At 41.6% G+C, this 22,831-nt stretch overlaps 1 protein-coding gene and 1 pseudogene across 2 annotated transcripts in view; both read left to right on the top strand.

Annotated features, from left to right (window-relative positions):
• TMC7 (transmembrane channel like 7) overlaps positions 1-22,831 on the top strand; it is a 76,693-nt gene that overhangs the window by 45,641 nt on the left and 8,221 nt on the right. Inside the window, exons 5-13 of one of the 2 annotated variants that reach the window (XM_077141692.1) lie at positions 3,258-3,340; positions 8,444-8,589; positions 11,880-12,027; positions 12,897-13,070; positions 15,265-15,422; positions 16,658-16,775; positions 17,064-17,161; positions 19,355-19,541; positions 21,478-21,608. In XM_077141692.1, the coding sequence (XP_076997807.1) occupies positions 3,258-3,340; positions 8,444-8,589; positions 11,880-12,027; positions 12,897-13,070; positions 15,265-15,422; positions 16,658-16,775; positions 17,064-17,161; positions 19,355-19,541; positions 21,478-21,608 (1,243 nt within the window). The remainder of the gene's footprint in view (positions 1-3,257; positions 3,341-8,443; positions 8,590-11,879; positions 12,028-12,896; positions 13,071-15,264; positions 15,423-16,657; positions 16,776-17,063; positions 17,162-19,354; positions 19,542-21,477; positions 21,609-22,831) is intronic. The other variant, XM_077141693.1, reaches the window with a different exon arrangement.
• LOC143667453 (large ribosomal subunit protein uL23 pseudogene) lies at positions 13,089-14,720 on the top strand (annotated as a pseudogene).

Here is a 22,831-nt window from a genome sequence, read left to right as displayed (position 1 = left end):
ATTGGCCAAAGCAAGTCACCTGGCCACTCCTGAGGTCAGCAGGGCATTTGGGGGGCCACCGCAGGGTAGGGAAGTGGGATATTTGCATGCATAATACAATCTACCCCAGTGGCTGTTCATTTCAAGATTTTGTCTCTGCTGATAATATTGGTGCCGAAGGCTACCATTTCTCGAACCCCAAGCATGCCCAGATATCATGCCCTGTACTGCCTTCTGTTTTCTTGTTGAATTCTCAGCACAGGTCACATCTTCATGGGGTGGGGAATCCTTGTCTCCCATTTGCCCAAATGGGGAGAGTTTCAGTTGCTCCCCAGTTATTGAGTACCCTTTGGGTACTGGGCTCTGTGCTACAGGCAGGGCCTGGATGAGCTGAGTCAAATGCAGGCATCCCTGTGTCCTCAGAAGTCATGCTTCTTCTATCACAAGACTCCTTTTCCCAGAAAAAGAACTTTCTGGAATCACTTCTATGGTCCTAGATATTCTTCCTCAGCACATTTGTTTCTATTTTAGTTACCCTTAAAAATCAAGTAAGACAAAATGGAAATCCTGACTTAGTTTTGGGGTATTGGCAACCATTTGGTGGTGATTTATGGAGTGCCTACTGTATGCTAGAAGCTACGTTCTCATTTTCTCCCATGTCCATAAGATAGATAAATATTGACCGTGGCCAAGTGAAAACCCTGGATTCAGTTTCAAGGCCTATTCTGCAAATTGCTTAAACTTTCTGAGCCCCAGTTTCCTTACCAATGGAATGATTATTTCGTTGTTCAGACCATGCCTCATTATGTAATACTAAGCTCATTTAAAAATAATAATTACTCTTTAAATTCAAATAATTGAAACCAATAAATTGTACAAGCTTACTATGACTTATTAACTATAACCAATTATTATTTAAACAATGTTCATAATGGAAATGAGTATTAAATAAGAGAAGACGTATACATCACTTAACCACAGGGCCTGGCACATGGAAAACGTCCCCAAAATGGTAGTTGCTATGACATTTTTCAGCAGCTTTTATTTCTAGATCTGAATGCCATTTCTGTGTCCAGACCTGAATCTGGAGCCTGGGCACATTGTCACCACTGCTTGTTCCCTTCTCCCTTCCATCTGGAGCAGGGCCTTGTCCTAAGGGCAGGCATCCTTCTGTGAGCAGAAGTGGAGAAGACAATGGAGCTGACTCCAAGCACCATCACCTAGCATTTCTTCTTTCTCAGCATTATTTCCACCGACATATCCCCACCATACACACTTAAAAAACAACAAAAACAAAAAAACAGAACTTTGTTGGGAAACTTTTTCCCTTAAGGAAAGAATCAGAAGTTTCTCCCTTCCTCTCCCCACCTTCCTTCTCTTCGTTATTCCTTCAGTGAACACTTAATGAGCACCTCCCCTCTGCCTCTACTGGGCTCTGAGCTAAACAGAGCTGAGTCAAATGCAGGCATCCCTGTGTCCTCAGAAGTCATGCTTCTGTGGCTGGGCTCTGTGAGGAAACAGCAGAGAATAAGTTTGCAGCGTTAACAGGCTTTCACAGAAGACGTGTCAAAGAAGTTGACGCACAAAGAAGTATGTAAATTATGCACTTGGCCTAGAGGGAAAGGAGAAGATAGGGGGCTGAAAGTGTGGGCCCCAAGGCACTTGAGGATGAGGTGCCCCCAAAGCCGGTGTGAGCAACCAGCCAGTGTAAAGAGCTGTGGACATGCTTTCAAGTAGAGGGACAGCATCTGCTAAGGTCCAGAGCTGGGAAATAACTCAGCACGTTGGAGAAACCAAAAGCCTGGTGAGTTTGGTTTGCATTTGCTATAAAGGGCTAGCAAGTAAATGTCTTAGGCTTTGTGGGCTATAAGCTCTCAGGTGCATCTATTCAGCTCTGCCTTTGGAGTGCAGAAGCAGCCTGAGATGGAATGCAAATGAATAGATGTGGCTCTGTCCCAAGAATACTTTATTTACAGAAGCAGGTGACTGACCAGATTTGGCATATGGGGCAGTAGTTTCTGACCCTTGGGCTGGAGGAGAGTGAGTAAGGAGCTGGGTGACAGGAGATGATGTTGGAGAACTTCCTCAGCTATTGCATTCCATCCTTCTGACTCCTCCCAAAAGAGAATGACTCACCCTTCTCTCTAACTATAGCACCATGTTTGTGTAGCCATTTGAGCACCTTATATCCCTGTTACATATCTTTCTCTGCCACTGGATGGTGAATTTATTAAGGGCAGGAGCTGCGTCTTACTCATCTTTTTATTGCTAATAGCAACCTGGTGCAGAGTGAGGAAGAAGTGTTTGTTGAACTAATAAATGAACAGATGCCTGTCAGAACTACAAGACAGCAGAGGTGGAACCGGCCTTAGAAGAACTGAATCAACTCTCTTTTTTAACAAAGGGGAGTCAATCCCCTATAATAGTGACTTTTGGGACTTTCCACTGTAGGCAGGAATATTGCCTGCCTCATTGATATTGGGCTTGTGTAGTGTCAACTTGTCCTATGTGCTCCTGTTATCTGCCACGAGAAGGGCATCCCCCTGTAGCGATTACTCCTTCAGCCTGGGCCCTGGCACAGATCTGAGCCCAAACAGGAAACCCGGAATCCAGTCTGGCTCAGCCTAAATTAGCTGAATGAGCTCAAACTGCCAGCCCATGTGTGAGAAAACATGTTTCATGTTTTAAATCACTGAGACTTTGAGGTTATTTGTTATGCAGCAATAGCTGACTGATACAGAGGGGAAGTGAATTAATTGGTCAATCATAAAGTGTGTCAAATGTTGGCCAAAATGTCTTTGTTGATTATACATGTGTAAATATATGTTTATTTGGAATCAAACCGCATGTTTATTTACACACACGTAAATAGAGATATTTTTAATTGGATGTGCTTACAGTGGGATAACAATTATATCAACCAAATAGTGTCCTAAAATACGTGCAAGCATGAACTCCCAAGACACGAAACACGCATACAAGTGGAAAACATGTATCGTGCCTGGATCCACGTACAAAATGTAAAGGAGAAATATATGCCTCCAGATGTTTAGGGAGAAAAGTGAAGGAGGAAAAGGCCTACTGTGCTTGGCACACTGGGGTTTGGTCTGCAAATAGAAAGGCACAAATGTACAAACACACATCCATAGGCAAATATAGACACACGTATCCACGTACCTAAATGTGTGTACATTTCCATACATGTCCACACAAATTGTGGTAGGCTATCAAGACTGTAAAAATATTTCCACTAATTGTCTTGTTTCTGTCTTTTACAGATATACAGTGTACAGTTTATCCGATAAGTAGCTCTGGACTCATTTACTTTTACACTTATATCATAGACTTGCTTTCTGGCACTGTAAGTATTTAAAATAATTCTCAGTATAGTCGCTATACTGCAAATAGGTTGATTTAAAGATCAGTGTCCTGAAGGCCTGCGGTGAGAGCCAAATGCCAGTGTTGACACAAGTACTAGAAAAAGAAACAGGTTTACAGTTACTCACTTGGTCGGCAGGGACAATGCCCATCCACCCCTACCAGAAATGGCCAGAGTGCCCATCACCTACATATTGGGCTGCACAGAAATAGTTGGTTCCCCCAAGGAAAGAAATTTCTGTGAGAATAAACCCAGAAAAGGCCAGGATTTACGTAACTTCTCTGACACTGAAAAACCTTAACATTTGGGCATCTTTGGTGGCCTAGGTGAAGTCTGTGACTCTTACTCAGGAATTACACACAGATGTGTGTAAAGCATACACACGTCACATGCACACACACACCCCTACACGCTTATGCTTGCAAACATTTCACACATTCCCTGAAATCCCTGAAAAGTATGGAAATCCCAGATCAATAGCTCTTGCTCTGAAATAGAATTAATTTAATCCTTACAGGGCTGTAAAAGTTTTCTTATCTTCTTTTAAAAAATGATTTTTGCGAGTACTTTGATTTCTTTTTTTATCCCACCTTTCCTTGCTTTTCAGCAAAGTAAGATTGCAGCTCTGCAAAGTGACCACCCCTTCCTTCCAGAGCAGGGTTTCTCCACTGTGGCACTACGGATGTTTGGGGCTGGATCATCCTCTGCTCTGTGCGTTGTAGGATGTTGCTGACGTCCCCCCACCAGATGCCAATAGCAAATCCCGAATTGTGACATTAAAAAGAAGTGTCTAGACATTTCTAAATATTTCCTGGGGGGAAAGACAAAGTTTCCCCTTAGTGTGAATCCCTGCTCTAAATGTTTAAGAAAGAAAAATGCCTTTCTGAAAGTTATTGGCATTAAAATGTCATGTCACTGTGCTTCCACTTTTGGGAACAGCTAAGCAGGAAGCCTTGAATTTGCCCACTTATATTTGATTTCGAAAATGTGCTGCTATACCTTTGATCTCATGTTTCCCCAAAACAACTCAGGAGTTGTCAGGTTGGTGTTAAAATGTCCACTATGCAGATGAGGAACCAGACGTGTAAAGAAATTCAGTGACTTACCCAAGGCCACACTGCCAGTGAAAGCGCATGTAAGAGCAAATTCTCGAACTGCTCTTAGCTGCAGGACCTCAGACTACATCCCACAAGAGAAGCTGTCTCTCGATCGCTGCATGCCACAACCTTGTTCTTTACTGCAAATGCTTTAAGTAGGAGAGCTGGATGCACTGAGCAGAGATGTTTAACACAGTATGAGAAATAGCAGCTCTGTCCAAAAGGACTCACTGCAATCATGAGAATGTTCTTTATCTGTGCTATAAAGTATGACAGCCACTGATTCGTGAGCACATGGAGTGTGACTAATGTGACTTATTGTGAGTCACTGAAATTTAAATATAGAGGTGGCTAGAGAAATTGAACATGGGCTTGTTTTGTTTTTTGTTTTTTTTCTGAAAATAACAGAGCCAAGTTCACTCATCTCAAAACTGGGAAATTATTTTTCTGGCCCAGTGGACTTTAGTTCCTGGAATGTTACATTAGTTTGAAAGAGAGATTGGTGACTGTCCCAGTACCAATCGGGGGTGACAGAAACAGGTTTCATGTTATTGGGCAAGTTTTTATCACCTGTCTGTCTAGCCTTCGGAAGAGGTGAGGAGAGAATATGGGGAGTTCTGTTTCTTTTTGTTCGTGTTAAAAAAGTTACTCAAATAATATGATTATAAGGTTATTATAAAAAACACAGAATTTATAGAGTAAAATGTGCAAGCTCTCTTCCCAAGAAGTACTGATCTTTTAACACCAATGGGCATCACCTTCTCTATGTACTTATATGGTCTTGCTTATTATTTCTTTCTTTCTTTATTTTTTTTACAATTTAGCTAGTCCCCTATTGACAGATATTCAAATTACTTCCACTTTCCTCCTTTAAAAACAGTATCGTAGTGACAATCTGTGTCTTGTATTTTTCTTTCATTGTACGTTCTCTCCCCCCCTGGGAAGTCTTTCTGGAGTCTTTCTGCCATCTCAGGAGGAATTTGAAGTGTTTAGTCATTCCACCCTAGGAAGTCAGGGTTTTTTCTGTGATATTTTTCACGTAGGGCACCTATGAAATTTTATTTTTGCAACAGCTTTATTGAGATATAATTTATATACCGTACAGTTCACCTATTCAAATTGTACAATTCGATGGCTTTTAACATATTCACAGGTGTGCAGCCATCATTACAATCAATTTTAGAACACTTCCATCACCTCAAAAAAGAAACCCTGTACCCTTTAGTTAGCACCCCCTAACCTCCCCACGACCCCCACTCAGCCCTATGCAATAGTAAGCTACGTTTACCTTCTGCACGCTTCATATAAATAGAATCATATAATATGTGGCCCTTTGTGACCGCTTTCTTACACTTAGCATGATAGTTTTGAGATTTATCGATGTGTTAACATGTATCAATATTTTGTCCTTTTTATGGCCAAATATTATTCCACTGTGTGGATAAGACAATATTTGGTTTACCTATACACCAGTCGATGGACGTTTATGTTGTTTCGACCTTTTGAATAATGCTGCTATGAACATTTGTGTACAAGGTTTTAAGCGGACACCCATTTTCATTTCTCTTGGGGATATACCTAGGAATGGAATTGCTGCATCAAATGGCAATTTATGTTTAACTTTTTGAGGAACTACAAGACGTTTCTAAAGCTGCATTCCCACTAGCAATGTATGAGGGTTCTGATTTCTCCACATACTTTCAACATGTTATTATCTGAGTTTTTCATCAGAGTCATCCTAGTTTAGGTGAAAAGTGGTGTCTTGTCGTTTTGATTTCACATTTCCCTGATGATAATGATGTAGAGCATCTTTTCATGTGCTTATTGGCAATTTATACTTATTTTTGGAGAAAATTCTATTTAGATCCTTTCCCATTTTTTAATTGCGTTGTCTTTTTATTGTTGTCGTAAGAGTCCTTATATGTTCTAGATACAAGTCTCCTATGAAATAAGTGATCTGCAGATATTTTCTGGGATTTCTTTTTTTTTTTTTTTTTTTGGTTCATGGTTTGAGAATCGAACCTTGTTCTCCAGCATGGAAGGCGAGCATTCTAACACTGAACCACCCCTGCACCCAAGCTGCAGATATTTCCTACTATTTTGCGAGCTGTCTTTTTATTTTCTTCACAGTGTCCTTTGAAACAAAAGCTTTTAATTTTGATGAGGTCTCATTTTTTTTTTTGCATGGGCAAGTTCCGGAAACCGAGCCCAGGCCTCTGTCATGGCAGGTGAGGACTCTGCCTGCTGAGCCACCGTGGTCCGCCCCTCATTTATTTATTTTTGGTTATTTGTGCTTTTGGTGTCATATTTAAGAATCCATTGCCAAATCCAAGTCATTTACAAGTAAAGTGAAATTTCGCCCCTATATTTTCTTCTAAGAATTTTATAGTTTTGGCCCTTACTTTTAGGTGATGGAGCATTTTGAGTTAATTTTTATTTAAATTGTGAAGTAAAGTTCCAACTTCACTTCTTTGTGTATGGCTGTCCTATTGTCCCAGTACCATTTGTTGAAAAGATTATTCTTCCCCCTCATTGAAAACCAATTAACCATCGATACATGGATTTATAGACTCTCGATTCTATTCCGTTGATCTTTTTATTTTTATTCTATTGATCTTGATTGCTGTTGCACTGTAGTAAGTTTTGAAATTGGGAGGTATGACCTCCAATAGTGATCTTTTTCAAGATTATTTCGACTATTCTGGGTCCCTCACAATTCCATACGAATTTTAGGATCAGCTTGTCAATTTCTACAAAGAAGCCATCTGAAGTCCTGATCACATCTGCATTAAATATGTAGAACAATTTGGGTAGTATTGCCATCTCAGTAATAGTCTTCCGATCCATGAACATGGAATGTTTTTCTACTTATTTAGATTTTCTTTAATTTCTTTCAATGATGTTTTGTAGTTTTCAGAATATTTTATACTTTCGTTAAATTTATCCCTACGTATTTTATTCTTTTTGATACTATTATAAATAGAATTTTTTCATTTCATTTTTCGGATTGTTTACCTGTGTATTTTTCACACTGAGGTTTTATTGGTGCTTATTCCTCAAACACTGACCAGGGATCCCTGTAACTTTGATACTATAATGTTGTCTGGCAATTCAGTGATAAACAAGACCCTGGAATATGGGTTTTGTTTTGTTTTATCGATTTACTAAATTTATTTCAACGTTTGTTCCCCCTAGTATTTATTTTATTCTGTATATTTTACTCATCTGTCAAAAAAGTAGATAAAAGGAGCATCAGACACAATCACAATTACACAATCACATTGCAAAATCTGTATCATTATACAATCATCTTCAAGAAACATGGCCACTGGAACACAGCTCTACATTTTCAGGCAGTTCTCTCTAGCCTCTCCATTACATCATAACTAACAAGGTGATATCTATTCAATGTGTAAGAAGAACCTCCAGGACACCCTCTCGACTCTGTTTGGAATCTCTCAGCCATTGACACTTTGTCTCATTTTACTCTTCCCCCTTTTGGTCGAGAAGGTTTTCTCAATCCCTTGATGCTGAGTCTCAGCTTATTCTAGGATTTCTGTTCCACGTTGCCAGGAAGGTCCACACCCCTGGGAGTCATGTCCCACGTAGACAGGGGTAGAGTGGTGAGTTTGCTTCTTGTGTTGGCTGGAGGGAGAAAGGCCACATCTGAGCAACAAAAGAGGCTCTCTTGGGGATGACTCTTAGGCCTAATTTTAAGTAGGCTTAGCCTATCCTTTGTGGGGTTAAGTTTCATATGAACAACCCCCAAGAGTGGGGGCTCAGCTTATAGCTTTGGTTGTCCCCACTGCTTGTGAGAATATCAAGAATTCTCCGCTAGGGGAAGTTGAACTTTCCCCCGTTCTCACCATTCCCCGAAGGGAACTTTGCAAGCACTTTTTGAATATGGGTTTCTTGAGAGCATAGACAGCTTTCCTTGTTCCCTGCGGGAATTCGTCAGTCTGATCTCATGCCCTTGGCTTTGTTTCAGGGTTTCTTGGAGGAGACCTCCCTCTTTTATGGACATTATACCATTGACGGGGTGAAATTTCAGAACTTTACCTATGACCTGCCCCTGGCTTATTTGTTAAGTACAATTGCCTCCCTGGCCCTCAGCCTCCTTTGGATAGTGAAAAGGTAAAATGTGTTTGTTAATTGTGTTATATTTTAATTACCCTTGATGGCTGGAGTCTTCTGAGGATCAGTGGGCTCCGGGAGCCATTTGCCCAAAGGATGAGCAGAGTCCATGGTGAGTTTTGTGGGGAAAAGTTTGTGAGTGTGTAGGCAGCCGAGACCAGATGGAGATGGAGGCCAGGATTTGGGAGGTAGAAGTAGCAGCCTGGAGTTCTTTAATCAATCATTTATCGAACACCGATGCCTTGTCTTTGCTGTAGGGTGTACGTAAGGTCTCTATTGGGTTGCAAATGGCAGAAACCCAACTCTGGCTAACTAGGGCAAAGGGGTATTGAATGTTTCAGGGAACAAAGGAAAAGAGGAAACTCCAAATCACAGGAAGGACAAGGATGGACCCAGTGCTTAGGGGAACAATCAAAAGCAAGAGCTCCCTCATCTCTGATTCTCCGGTATGGTGGTAAATTCTTTAAGTGGCGTCAATAGGGCATCTCACAGTTTTCATCAGCCCATAGGAAGAAAGGTGTTGGATCTGTTGGATTCAGGTACCCGACCCTAAACCAATGTGCTGTGACCATGGGAGCAAGGTGTCTGATTTAACGACACCTCTCTTGCCCACATCATTGTCCCAATTGAGAGGACAGTGGGGCAGTACTTTAGTCATGGGGCTGGGAAGCTCCTTATCACAGGGTGAGTCTGCCCTCCATGGAGACCAGAGGCCACCACCCTGGGCCTCAGAGAAACCCCAGAGCCCTTTTATTCTGACCCTTGAGCCAGAGTTAGAATCCATGAAACAACAATCAACTGCTGTGCAGCCACCCCCCACCCCAGTGGGCAGGGCACCAACTGAGAAGTGGTCCATTTTGAGGGTCAGAGATCTGCCTGCTTGTGAAACAATTGATCAGAGTTCTTGCTTTGCTACTTTGTGATGGTGGCAAGGGCAGATCCAAGTTTTAAGGGCCTGCAATAGACATTTGGAAGGGCCCATTTTAAAATGAAGACTGCAAAACTTTCTTTTGTAAAATTATTTTTAAAAAACATATGACCGTGGGAAGACATTGCTAGAGGCACTTCCAGAGTCTTGAAAGGGGTCCTGAAGAATAAAGAAGCTTTATTAGCCCAACAGTGTCCCACCTCTGGATCTTGCTCAGACTGCTTAACCTCGGGGCCTTGGTTGTTTCCTTGGGCTGAGTGAAAGATCATCGGGGAAAGGCCTGGCTTGGGTAGGGGGAGTGCAGCGTGGTGGTAAAGAACATGGGCTTGGAGTCCAGAGAGAAAGGTTCGAATCCCAGTTTCGGTGCTGACTTTTCATCATGGGTCAAGTTACTTACCTGTTTGAGCCTCATTTTCTTCATCTGTGAAATGCACACATTTGAAAGGGTTGTGGACTATCTGCAACAAGCAGGTAAAGAGCTTAGTATTATGTCCAGCACCTTGCGGGCATTTATTAAATTAAAATCACCCTTGTCATTCTCATCAACATCATTGTGGTAGTTAGATGCAGTTGTCAGCTTGGCCAGGTGAAGGCACCTAGTTTTGTTGCTGTGGCCATGAGCCAATGGTATGTGAACCTCATCTGTTGCTGAGTACATCTGCAGTCAGCCAGGAGGCGTGCCTGCTGCAATGAGTGATGTTTGACTTAATTGGCTGGTGCTTAAATGAAAGAGCTCAACCTAGCACAGCCAAAGCAGCTCAGCATACCTCATCTCAGCACTCCCTGCTCAGCCCAGGCCTTTGGAACCAAAAAAACAGAGATTACCTGACCCTTCCCCCGTAAGAAAGAACCTCAGATGAAAGTTAGCTGCCTTTCCTCTGAAGAACTAACAAAATAAATCCCCTTTTATTAAAAGCGAATCTGTCTCTTGGTATGTTGCATTCCGGCAGCTAGCAAACTAGAACAATCATCATTATCATATTCTCCCCATTTCTACCACTTAACTCTAGATGGAGGGAAATAATTTTCCCTCCTCTGGATCTTAGCTTCCTTGTCTGTAAAATGTAGCTTTGGTCTCAATCAGAGGTGACCCACTGGTATGGTACCTCAGGATCACCGTGGAGCTTTGTAAAATAACATATTTCTGGACCCCACAGAAGACCCACTGAATTTAAAATCTCAGCTTATGAAACCACCTGTGAGTTTGCATTTTGGAAAAGCACCCAGGTGATTCTGATACATATCATAATTTTGAAATAATAAATTAAAATTTGCCATAAATTTTGGAACTCAATGACTGCTTACAATTCCTTTCACTTCTTTGTCTTCATCATTCACTAGTGAGTCCTAAAAATAGTTTGTTTCATCCACAGAGGACTGTGTGAAGCATTTGGTGGTTTGTTTCTTGAAATTTTTTACTTTGAAATAACTTCACATTTATAGTACAATTGCAAAAAGAATACAAAAAAAAATTAATTAATTAAAAAAAAACAAAAACACAAACCCCATACAGAAAACTCCAACGTACCTGCATCCCCACTCCTATACTCAGGCATTTGGTGTCTCTGTATCATCAAGTGTTGGGGTGTATTCTTCCCATGGAAGCATTTGAATAAATAAAAATTCTAAAATGCACAACAGAGTGGCATCTGGCCTAAACAGGGGCTCTCCAGATAGTCATAAACCATTTAAACCATTTATTCATTCTTTTATCCAGCAGTCACACACTGGCAATCAAGTATTTGATTATAATCAAATCAAGTATAATATAATCAAGTATTGGATATAAAAGTGGCAAGACAGCCAGAGTAACTGCCCTCAAGGATTTTAACATTTAGTTGAAATGAGGCTATAAGTAGTAGACAGTTAAATAAGATAATTGCAGATTAGGTTGATTTAGTAGGAAATAAAAAGAGACTGACTTTAAGTGGAGGTGTATAACTTTAGATGGTAAGGTGAGGAATCCAGGGAGGGAGCCTTTAAATCGAAACCTGAAGGAAGGGAAGGAGAGAGTAGAGGACATGACAAGTGCCAGGACCCTGAGGCAGGAGTAGAGATTCATGTGTTTATGGAAAGAAAGCCAGAGTTGGCATGGCAGTGTGGCCCCATGAGAGGACAGAAGGCAGGGCTGCACCATGCCACATCTCTAGGCTGGGTTTGGATTTTATTCCAGTGGTGATAGGAAGTCACTGGATGGAACGGATACCTGGTTAACCTATATTTAGAATGGGCTGAAACTGGACCATGTCAAAATGGACCAAAATGCAGCCATTGTCTAACTTGTTTTTATGTTAGACCAAGCTCATTCATGTGTCTATTTTGTTGCTGTTTGTTTAAGAAGGACTGTCATGTTTTGAGTCAGGTCGGTGGAAGGGATCAAGGTCAACCTGATTCGGAGTGAGGAGCACTTCCAGAGTTACTGCAACAAGATCTTTGCCGGCTGGGACTTCTGCATTACCAATCGCAGCATGGCGGATCTGAAGCACAGCAGCTTGCGGTATGAGCTCCGAGTGAGTGCTCCTGGCTTATCCCTTGGCAGGTGCCTCCCCAGCAAGATCACACCTCGGCAGGAGAGTTTGCAGCTTGCAGAAGAGCTAGATGGGAGGCATTTAGCGTGTTTCCCCTAGGTAGTTTGCAAGAGCTTCTCATAGAGGACAGTTTATTCGGATTGATCCTCTTTGGCCTAAGCTTGGCGTTGGGGACTGGGGGACAGGGGTGGGTGAACGATGCTGGGTGGGAGGAGATGGTGTCTTCCCTCCACCCCTGCCTTCTTATACTGTTATTTTTCCTGCTAAGAACCTGTCTTAAGCATTGCTTATAACAGGTGAAATAACCACAAGGAGGGAAGGCAGTGATGATAAGGTGGAGTGGAGAGAATATGAAAGAGCAGAGAATTTCCAAATTAATAAGGAAGGGATTATTAAATAACATCTTGATCAAGCCCCTTCCCAAGAGAGGTGGGGCAACAAGCAAAAGCTTAATATAAAGTAAGATGGAAGGAATCAAATCAAGCATATTATTTGTTATATTAAATATGAATAGATTGCATTTTTCTGTTGTAAGCAGAGACTGCCAGATTGGGTTAAAAAATGAAAACTGGACCTATATGCTGTTTAAAGAAACAACGCATACTGCATATACATAATGACATAGATTGTAGTTTTCACATTTACTGCCAAGTCTCATTGCAGTCTTAAATAGAGCTTCCATCTTGACTTAGGCTTTTAGAGGACGTGAAAAACAGTTGGGCTTAGTCTGCAAAGATCTCCTGAGGGTTTAAGGAAGATGGATGGGGGGGGATATATAGAATCATTGCTTCCACCCCCCTTGTGTATCTTTTCATCCCAGTGCTCACAAATAAGTTTTGTTTGGTCCTCAGGCAGACCTGGAGGAAGAAAGAATACGACAGAAAATAGCAGAAAGGACTTCAGAAGAAACGCTACGGATTTATTCTTTGAGGCTGTTTTTGAACTGCATTGTTCTGGCAGTTTTAGCAGCATGCTTTTATGCAATCTATAGAGCAACTATATTCTCTCAAGAACACATGAAAAAAGTAAGTACTCCATGAAAGTTCATTAAATTTTACTCTAGTTGAGCCCTACGCTCAGTGTATTGCAAACCTGTGAGGGAAGTACCATCATCATTTCTGCTTTCCATATGGAGATACAAGTTTGGCTGAAGTGACAGAGAACAGAAAATCTATGGTGATTGGTTTCTATTTTTAAGACAAAAAAAAAAGCATCCAAAAGAGAGAGTTTTAGATACCTGCTCTTCCTGGAATTCACAGTATGTCAGAGTTGTTAGCATTCTGCCTCTGTAGGTGGACAGTCTGAGTTTATTTCTTGACTCCTGTATTTACTAACTGGGCCTCACTGTTACCAAAAATAACAGTGATTTTTAAAGTCCAAGTAGCTCTGCTTCATGAAATTGATTACACGGGGCCAAGGATCCTTTCATTTTTGGCCTTTACATCTTAGAGTAAGGCTCTGTGCTAATTGGAAAGGATTTATGTACCCTAGAAAAGCCATGTTTTAATCCTAACCAATCTTGTGGGAGCAATGGTTTCTTCTAATACCTATTCAGTACTATGGCTGGAAACTTGATCAGGTTATCTCCATGGAGATGTGACTCAATCAGTTGTGGGTATTAAACTTGATTAGATGGAGATGTGTCTCCACCCATTTAATGTGGGTCTTGATGAGTTTGCTGGAATTCAATAAAAGAAAAAGTATTTTGGAGAAAGCTTCAGAGCACTGCAGAATCACGAAGCAGAGGGTCCACCAGACAGCGACTTTGGGAGATAAAGAAGGAAAACGCCTCCTGGGGAACTTCATGAAATAAGAGGCCTGGAGAGAAATCTAGCAGATGCCTCCTTGTTTACCATGTGCCCTTCCAGCTGAGAGAAAAATGCTGAACGTTGTCGGCCTTCTTGAGTCAAGGTATCTTTCTCTGGATGCCTTAGATTGGACATTTCTATAGACTTGTTTTAATTGGGACTTTTTTTGGCCTTAGAACTGTACACTAGCAAATTAAATTCCCCTTTTAAAAAGCTGTTCCATTCCTAGTATATTGCATTCCAGCAGCTAGCCAACTAGACTAGGCCCTTTTCTGCATGATCCAAAATAGCTCACCATGTTAGTGAGGAAGATGGTGCTGAAAATGAAGAAAGAAGCCCCTGCCCCTCCCAAAACTGAAGCCAGTGCCAAGCCTTTGAAAACCAAGAAGGCAGGACTGAAAGGTATCCACAGCCACACAGACAAGAAGGGCCGTACTTCACCTTCCTTCCCGGGGCCCAAGACACTGCATCTCAGAAGATAGCCCAGATGTCCTCAGAAGATCACCCCCAGGAGAAAGGAGTGTGACCACTAGACCACCATCAAGATCCCCCTGACCACTGAGTCAGGAAGATTGAAGACAACACCAGACAACACCACAGTTGGGTTCTTTGTGGATGTCAAGGTCAACAGGCCCAGACCAAACAGGCTGTAAAGAAACTCTGTGTCATTGACGTGGCCAAGGTCACCCCTTTGATTAGGCCTGATGGAGAGAAGACAGCATTTGTTTAACTGGTTCCTGATTATGAAGCTTTGGATGTCACCAACAAATTTGGGATCTAGATCGAGTCCAGCTGGCTAATTCTAAATATAAGGTATTTTTTACCATAAAAAAAAAAAAATAGCTCACCACCCTGCCCGTATTCCAGCCAGGAGGAAGGAGGTGAAGGCATTAGAAGGGTACACCCCCTGCCTTTAAGGACATAACCTGGAAGTTGCACTTACAACTTCCACTCATATCCCTATTTTCCAGAATTTAGGTACATGGCTATACCTAACCACAAGAGTGGTCAGGAAATTTAGTCTTCATCTTGGATAGCCATATGTAGCTAAATAGTCTTTTATAATAAAAGAAGGAAAGAAAGAAGGCTATTACAAATCAATTAGTAGTCTCTGCCATCCTTGAAAATACTTTAAATTGCCCATTGATGCAGAATACCTTGATTTTATTTTTTATATTTCACCTTAATAAACCCAATAGTGTTCATTTTTCCTCCACCGTGGTGCTAGATTATGGCTTCTTAGTTTGAACACTCAAAGAAAGAGATGGCTTATATTTAAGGGCCATTTGAATGATAGATATGCTATGTTTGTTTGCTAAACATGTCTAGTTGAGTTGTTTTAAGTTCAATTCATTTATGGTGAAACTTCAATTATTCTACTCCTAACCAGTACGTTTTGTTACCTTGCCAGGAAATTGACAAGATGGTTTTTGGAGAAAACCTCCTGATACTGTACCTGCCGTCTATTGTGATCACGCTGGCCAATTTTGTCACCCCAATGATTTTTGCTAAGATCATTCACTATGAGGATTATTCCCCAGGCTTTGAGATCCGGCTGACAATCCTTAGGTAATGCCTAACTCGAGGGTTACAGACATGCCCAGCAAACTGCCACCTGCCCCCTCGCTCGCCCACAGCAGACATTACTAATCAACCATGGCCCATTTTCCTGCCAAGCCAAGATTCCTCCTCAACCTTCAGGAAGCCCTATTCATGGAATCAATCAGAGTCTGTATGTGCAGCAAAATCCCTTTGACTTGAGTCTGCTCTGCTCATCTTTATTATATGTTTGGTCCATGTAAAAGCACATTGACAGCTTAGGACGCAGGGTGGGGCCCTAGAAGGTGTGGCGCTGAAGATGCCAGGACCAAAAGCTGTAAAGCGAGGTCCTGATAATTAACACAAGTGAGTGAAGAGGAACATCTAAGGGCTCTATTGAATTGAAAAGTTTTCCTTCTGCTTATCAAATGTTTGAGATTATATTTGCCTTTTTTAAAAAAATACTTTATTTTGGAAATTTTCAAGCATTCAGAAAAGCAGAATGAGTGGTATAAGCACCTCTCCCCACTAGAGACCCATCAACCATCTTCATGTTTCACTAATCTTAGTTCATCAATTCTCCCCATTTCCGCTGGAGTTCTCCAGGCAAATCTCAGACAACATGTCATTTTTGCTGTAAACACTTCAGAATATCTATCTCTAAGTGATGAGTTTTTCTCTTCTTTTTTTATATAACCGTCATCATACCTAATGAAATCAGGTCTCCCTGATGGAGTCACAGATGGCTTTTTACACTTGGTTTGTTCCCATCAGGATCCAAACAAGTCCACACGTTGCATTTCTGCTTATCAAACGTTTGAGATTATTTTTACCTTTTTTAAAACATAATCTCTTCCCCTTTTTTTATGCCATGGATTTGTGGGAGAAACTGCATCACTTTTCCTGTGGAGGGTCCCCTATTCCGAATTAGTTCACTGCTTCTTCGTGGTGTGTTTAATGTGTTTAATTTGTTCTTCTATCCCACATAGTTCCTGTAAACTACTCTGAAGACTTAGGAATTGTTATTGGATCCTTGTGTCAGTTCTTTGGCTGTTGCAACCTCATTGGTATTTCCTACTGCATCCCACCTGGGGCACATGGTGTCAGGTGGCCCCAGGCTTAGTGACGAGACGGGGAGTCACCTGAGGTCACTGTGGGTTTTCCTTTTAAGAAAGGCAGCTTCTCCCTTCTAGTCCTTGGGTCCAAGGGCCAGCCAGCCCTGAGGGCCTCCCCTTCCCCTCTTCTTCCTCCCTCTCTCCCCGAAGGTGCGTCTTTATGCGCCTGGCCACCATCTGCGTGCTGGTGTTCACCCTGGGCTCCAAGATTACCACCTGCGATAACTACACCTGCGAGCTCTGTGGCTACAACCAGAGGCTCTACCCGGTAAGCCTGCGGGACAGAAGCGCCCTGCGGGTGGCTCGTTTTGGAGCATAGCGTCAAGTTCAAGAGGACAGACATCAGAGCCATGGGTATAAATCCCAGCTGCTCTGCTTTCCAGCTGCGTGGCAGAGTGCCACCTGGGACCAAAGGCTGTGCTGGATCTCAGAGGAGTGCCAGCAGTCCAGAGGCAGCAGGACCAGGGGCTGGGGAGAGTGTTGGGAGGAGCCTGAGACCTGCTTTCTCTGGCCCCAAGGAGGATTTCTCGGTTTCCCGTGCTCTCTTTGTTTTCAGTGCTGGGAGACCCAAGTCGGGCAGGAAATGTATAAGCTGATGATCTTCGACCTCATCATTATCTTGGCTGTGACGCTTTTTGTGGATTTTCCAAGGAAGTAAGTGTGAGGGATCCCCTCTGAACCCCCTCATTGGAGGTCCCATTGCAGTCGTGCCCCATAAAGTGCCCGATGACTCCACAGTCCCAGGACCTCCCTGACAGCCAGTGACTTGCAAACAGCTCAAGGCTATAGACCCCATAGCCTGTCGATGGCTCTGTCTTTTAAAATTATTTTTATTTTTTGCCTGCCATAGTCAGTACTTTCAAGTGCCTATTTCCTGGGTTATATGCAAGTTACCCACCCCCACCCTCCACTCCCCCCATCATCCTTGTCTGTACTTTACAACTCTTGAAAAGTCAAACTTTTCATATATATAGATGCTTGCAAATACCTGAAAGCATAGGTCAGAAATCAGTTTCATCTTCCTAAAATTACTTACATGCTCCATGGAAGCGAGTTCAAAATCTCATATTTTACACTTAGAGATTACTTGCTTAGTTTCCTAATATCTGGAACACAGCTAACGATATCTTAAAAAGAAAATTAAAGAGCAGAAATACTGCTGCTTCTGTGCACCTCTGGGAAGATCACTGCCCTGAGGTCAGGGGCCCTGTCAGAGGAGACTCCCCAGCCTGTGGCAGTGGACACCACGTTGCCCAGTTGGGGTTCAAGCCCCAGGGCAGCACATGCGGGTCCTGTGACCTTGGGCTCATTATTTCAGCTCTGCATCTATTTTCTCTTCTGTCAAATGGGGATGGCATTGTTGTTAGGGTGAAATGAGATAATGGTGATCACATACTAAGACCACTCCATAGCACATAGTTAGCCTTCAACAAAGCATTAACCGTGGCCATCGTATCTCTCGTTATGAAGTTGCCCTGGTTTTATTATTCGTAGCATCTCCCTGAGTCTTGTAGGAAACGCTCTGTTTACTTCATCACTTTTTTACCCACCCGTAAGGATTATCGAAGCATATGCCAAGAGTCCAGTAAGCCCCTGAAAGTAAACATTAAAAAAGAAAGTGTTCGATCAAAATTTACCCACATATGACATGAATGTGTACTTATTAAAAACTTTGAAAATATGTAGAATTTAAACTTTTAAAAATTATACAAGTATGACAAACACGTGCTTGCTCAAATATTTAAAATATTTGGAATTTAAATAAATGCAGAAGTCTGGAGAAAAGTGAGACACCTCTTTTGTTTCTAAGCCTCCTACCCCCTGATCTCACTCCATTCTTTAGAAGTGCATTAACACTTCGGGGATAGATCCATCAGGCCTTAAAAACTCACAAGCACACTCGCATAAGGACTTGTGTAAGCAAACACATGGAGTTTTATTGGAAGTGTTCCCTGACCCCCATTCCGCTATAGATAGATCTGCAGCTTCCTTTTTTTCTTTTTCTATATGAACAAAGTATCATGAACAACTTTCCATGGCAGGACATGGACTCTTCCTTCATGTGTTTTAAGAGCTGTATAATATTCCACCTGTATCTGTGATTTATAATTTCTTGATCCAGCAGCTACTGATAGTCATTTAGGCTGTTGCCAGTATTTTTGTTAATACATGGCAATGCTACAGCCAACAACTGTGTATGTTAATCTCTGGAAACATCCAGGATTCCAGGAAGTGGCATTGCCAGGTAGTGGGGTCCTCATAAGCCGTGTTGCACATGAGAAGTGAGGTTCAAAGAGGTCCAGAGATTTGTTCAGGTTACTCAGCTGGTAATTTATGGAAGCATGACCTCAGACCCTTATCTGAATTATTCCAGAGTTCACTGTACTGGCCTACCTTGGCAGTATTGCATGTTTGGTTTCAGACCACTGCAATGAAGCAACTATTGCAGTAAAACAGGTCACATGAGTTTTTTGGTTTCCCAGAGCATGTAAAAGTTATGTTTACCCTATACTGTAGTCTATTAAGTTTGCAATAGCGTAATGTGTAAAAGTTACATACCGTAATTAAAACGTGACACAGAGACACGAAGTGAGCACATGTTGTTGGAAAAATGATGCCAATAGACTTGTTCGACACAGCATTGCCACAGTCCTTCCTTGTAAAAAATCGCAGTATCTGCCAAGTGTAATGAAACAAAGTATGCCTGTATTCTGCATCTGTGAGACATAAGACTAACCGGTTTCCATGTGAAATATGCATGGAAATGACCCTGGTTTTGTGGACTTGGTCCCACCCCCTTGGCCGATACTGATGGCCCAAATGAAGCATGTCCCTGTTTGTTTCCAGGCTCCTGGTGACCTACTGCTCCTCCTGGAAGCTGATGCAGTGCTGGGGGCAGCAAGAATTTGCCATTCCCGATAATGTCCTGGGCATTGTGTACGGGCAAACGATTTGCTGGATCGGGTCCTTTTTCTCACCTCTTCTTCCGGCAATTGCAACCGTAAAATTCATTATCATCTTTTATGTCAAAGAGGTAAGGGAGAGGGAATGGGGTGGGGGGGGACCATACTTGACCTTCCAAGGCATCTGGTACTCATGCATTTGTTCCCGCCCCACATCCTGTCAGACATATCACAATTACACCCACATCATCTCGATATATATTTGTTATACAGCTTTATTGTGGAAAAGACTTTGAATGAATGTGGCATTTTTATAATTTTGAGAGTTTTGTAAAGAATTGTTTTATTCCTGCAAATTAAATGGTGTTGTTTTTATATGTCTGCTTTAGAGTTGAGTTAGTTTGATCAATTGAAAATGGACTGTTTGGTGATATTTAAGGAAAGGTTTATTCATTTCAGTTTTGCAGTTTTCTGTTTGGGTTTTGGAGCCAGTGCATTTATTTTTTAGATCTTAATTATTTGTGTGGGCTCTTGAACAGTTTGTGAGCCCTAAGCATTGTGCTTAAATGAAATGTTTAAGAGGTGAAATAGCTCTGTGTCTACTGTGCTGGGAAGCAGGGACAGACAACTAGCTTATTCTGGCTTATCAACCTAACTTCTTTATTACAGAGGCAATATATGCTCATTATTAAACATCTAAACAATATGGATATGTATACAGTAACAGCCATCCCTTCTTCCAGGGGTATCCTCTAGTAACATGTCCAACATTTACTGATTACCTATTATGCCACCTCCTGAGGCTTCAGAAATTGAAACAATAATGCTAGTGTTGTTATATAATGCCGATGATGATAATAACAGGAGATAAAATATCCCATGCCCACACTGTGCTCAGCACTCTGCAATGATTATCACGTAATGCTTACACCCGCTTTTGAAGTACTAGGTGCTATTTTTAACCATCTTTTATAAATTAGGAAGCCTATGTTCAGAGAGGTTAAGTAATAGGTCCAAGGTCACACAGCTCATCAAGTGACTCCTGGGATTTGAACCCAAGTTTAATTTCACTCCAGCGTAAGCAGGGCCTTGGATTGGACCAAACTTTCAACCCATATGTTTTGAATTTTGAAGAGTCTTCTGATGCTTTCATTTGAAAGTTCCAGCTGGCTGAAATCACCAAGGGAGAGATGGACATGAGAAAGCTGATAGGAATTTTTGTCCTTCCCAGAAAATACTGCTAAGCCAAAGGTTTCCCAGCATGTTGTGTAGGTTAATGGAAAGGGTCATGGATACCAGGCTGAGCTCTGATGCTCAAGCAACCTGCTAGCCACCCCCAGCCAGGGCACCATGGTTCCGTGTACCCAGTGTCTTCCAGTTCACAAGAGGTACTGAAATCAGAAGAATTTGATTGCCAGTCCCAGCCATGAAGCTTTTTTAAATATTGAGAAATTTGATACCTGTTAGCTAAACCCCTCCCCAGCTCCTCCTCTGATTTCCTTCATTGTTTTTCCTCAATGGAAATATTTGTAATGGACATGAAAAATATATATACTTATAAAAAATTCAATATCTTTTAATTTTGTGTACATTATTGTACAACTATTTTATACATATTTGCACTCCAATAAAGAAAACTTTTTTTTAAACTTAAATGGGATAAGACTATAGTTTTGGAATCTACTTTTTCCATTTCCCAGCAGCACGTAGGCAGGTAAAGTTCTCTCTCTTCCTTTCTAAGGGCTACATGGTATTCCATTAACCTTAATCTTTAATTAACTCCCATCAATACCTATTTAGGTTGCTTGCAGTTTCTCCATTATCAACAATTGCAGGAGCAAACATCCGTATATTTATATTTTGGTCCATTTTGCTTATTCTCAGGATGAATTCCTCAAAGTTGAGGACTGGATTAAACATTTTTCCTTTTGATCTCTACTATGGGACTGCCCTGTAGAAAGGTCCTAGCACTGTACATTCCCATCTGTCATGCACGAGGCTGCCCCTCTAACCTCATGGATACTGTACTCAGTGGCTTTCAATATTTTTCTCTTTTTCTCCCCTTAGATGAGTCTTCTTCATACCTGCAGACCCTCCCCGAGGCAGTTCAGAGCATCCAACTCGAATTTCTTCTTCCTGTTGGTGTTACTGATTGGGCTGTGCTTGGCCATAATACCTCTGACTATCAGCATGGCACAGTAAATATGACTTTGTTTTCTAGAACGTTCTTTGCTTCCTGAATTGTCCCCCTTTTGTGATAAAGGATTCATTTTTGCATTCTGTATTGGTTTTACTCACATCATTCCATCTGCAGAGATGAGGCAAGTCACTCCTGGCTTGGCCAGGCCTATCGTTGTTGCAGAATTGCCTTTTGGACCCTGGACTGTCTTGGCCCACTGCCAGATCTTGGGCTTCTGGTGGTGCCATCCTTTTTGTGAGTGCCATTTGGGTCTGTCCCCCCTACTGCCTTTTCCTATGACCTCTTTTCTAGGATCGTTTCTTTGTCTCTGATTGGGGAAATAATACCCATTCTTCGTAGAAGATTCGGAGTGTAGGGAAAAGCAGGAGAAGCAGGAAATCACCCATATTCCTGCCAGTTTGGTGTTTTTTGATACACCACTTATGTGCCAAGCACTGTGCTAGGTGCTAGGGGTATAAAAATGATTAAAGCATGGCACGTGGAATATACAGTCCAGTGTGGGATTTGCAGATAACGGAAAGGGCTCTGGACTAAGGATCAGGAGTTGAGGCTTCAAATCCCAATGAGGCAGCCCCCTCAGACCAGGGGTTCGCACACTTTTTCCATCAAGGGCTAGAGAATAAATAATTCAGGCTTTGCTGGCCAGATACTCTCTGTCGCCACAACTCAGCTCTGCTGATGTGGCAGGAAAGCAGACACAGACAATACATAAATGAATGGGTGTGTCTGTGTTCCAATAAAACTTTATTTACGAAAATAGGGTGTAGGTAAACTCTGGCCCCCAGAATGTGGTTTGGCAACCCCTGATTTAAACTCCCATCTTCTTCCTCACCTTTAAATTAGTTCCCCTCTCAGATTTTGTTTTTCTTTAACTAATTTGATTCTGTGTATTAATTTTTTTTTACTATTACATATAATATAATAAATATATGTATTTTCCTATTATATAATAATTCTATAATACGTTATATTAAAAAAATTTCAGTAGTAGAGAAGGCTATCAGCTGAAGAGGAAACATTGCCCCTTATCTTTATCTCTTAGCCCTCTTCCCTGGAGGTAACAACCTTTAGCATTTTCTTCTGAATACTTCTAGAGATAATTCATTATGAAAAATGTATCTATTTTTTAAAAACACATATGGGGTCATACTGTAATGTTGTAAGGCAACTTGTTTTTTTCACCTACTTCAAATTTTTTTTCATGCCAACACTTATAGATCT

Source organism: Tamandua tetradactyla, chromosome 23 (assembly GCF_023851605.1).
Source record: "Tamandua tetradactyla isolate mTamTet1 chromosome 23, mTamTet1.pri, whole genome shotgun sequence".
NCBI lineage: Eukaryota > Metazoa > Chordata > Mammalia > Pilosa > Myrmecophagidae > Tamandua > Tamandua tetradactyla.
This window is presented reverse-complemented; position numbering and strand designations above follow the sequence as displayed.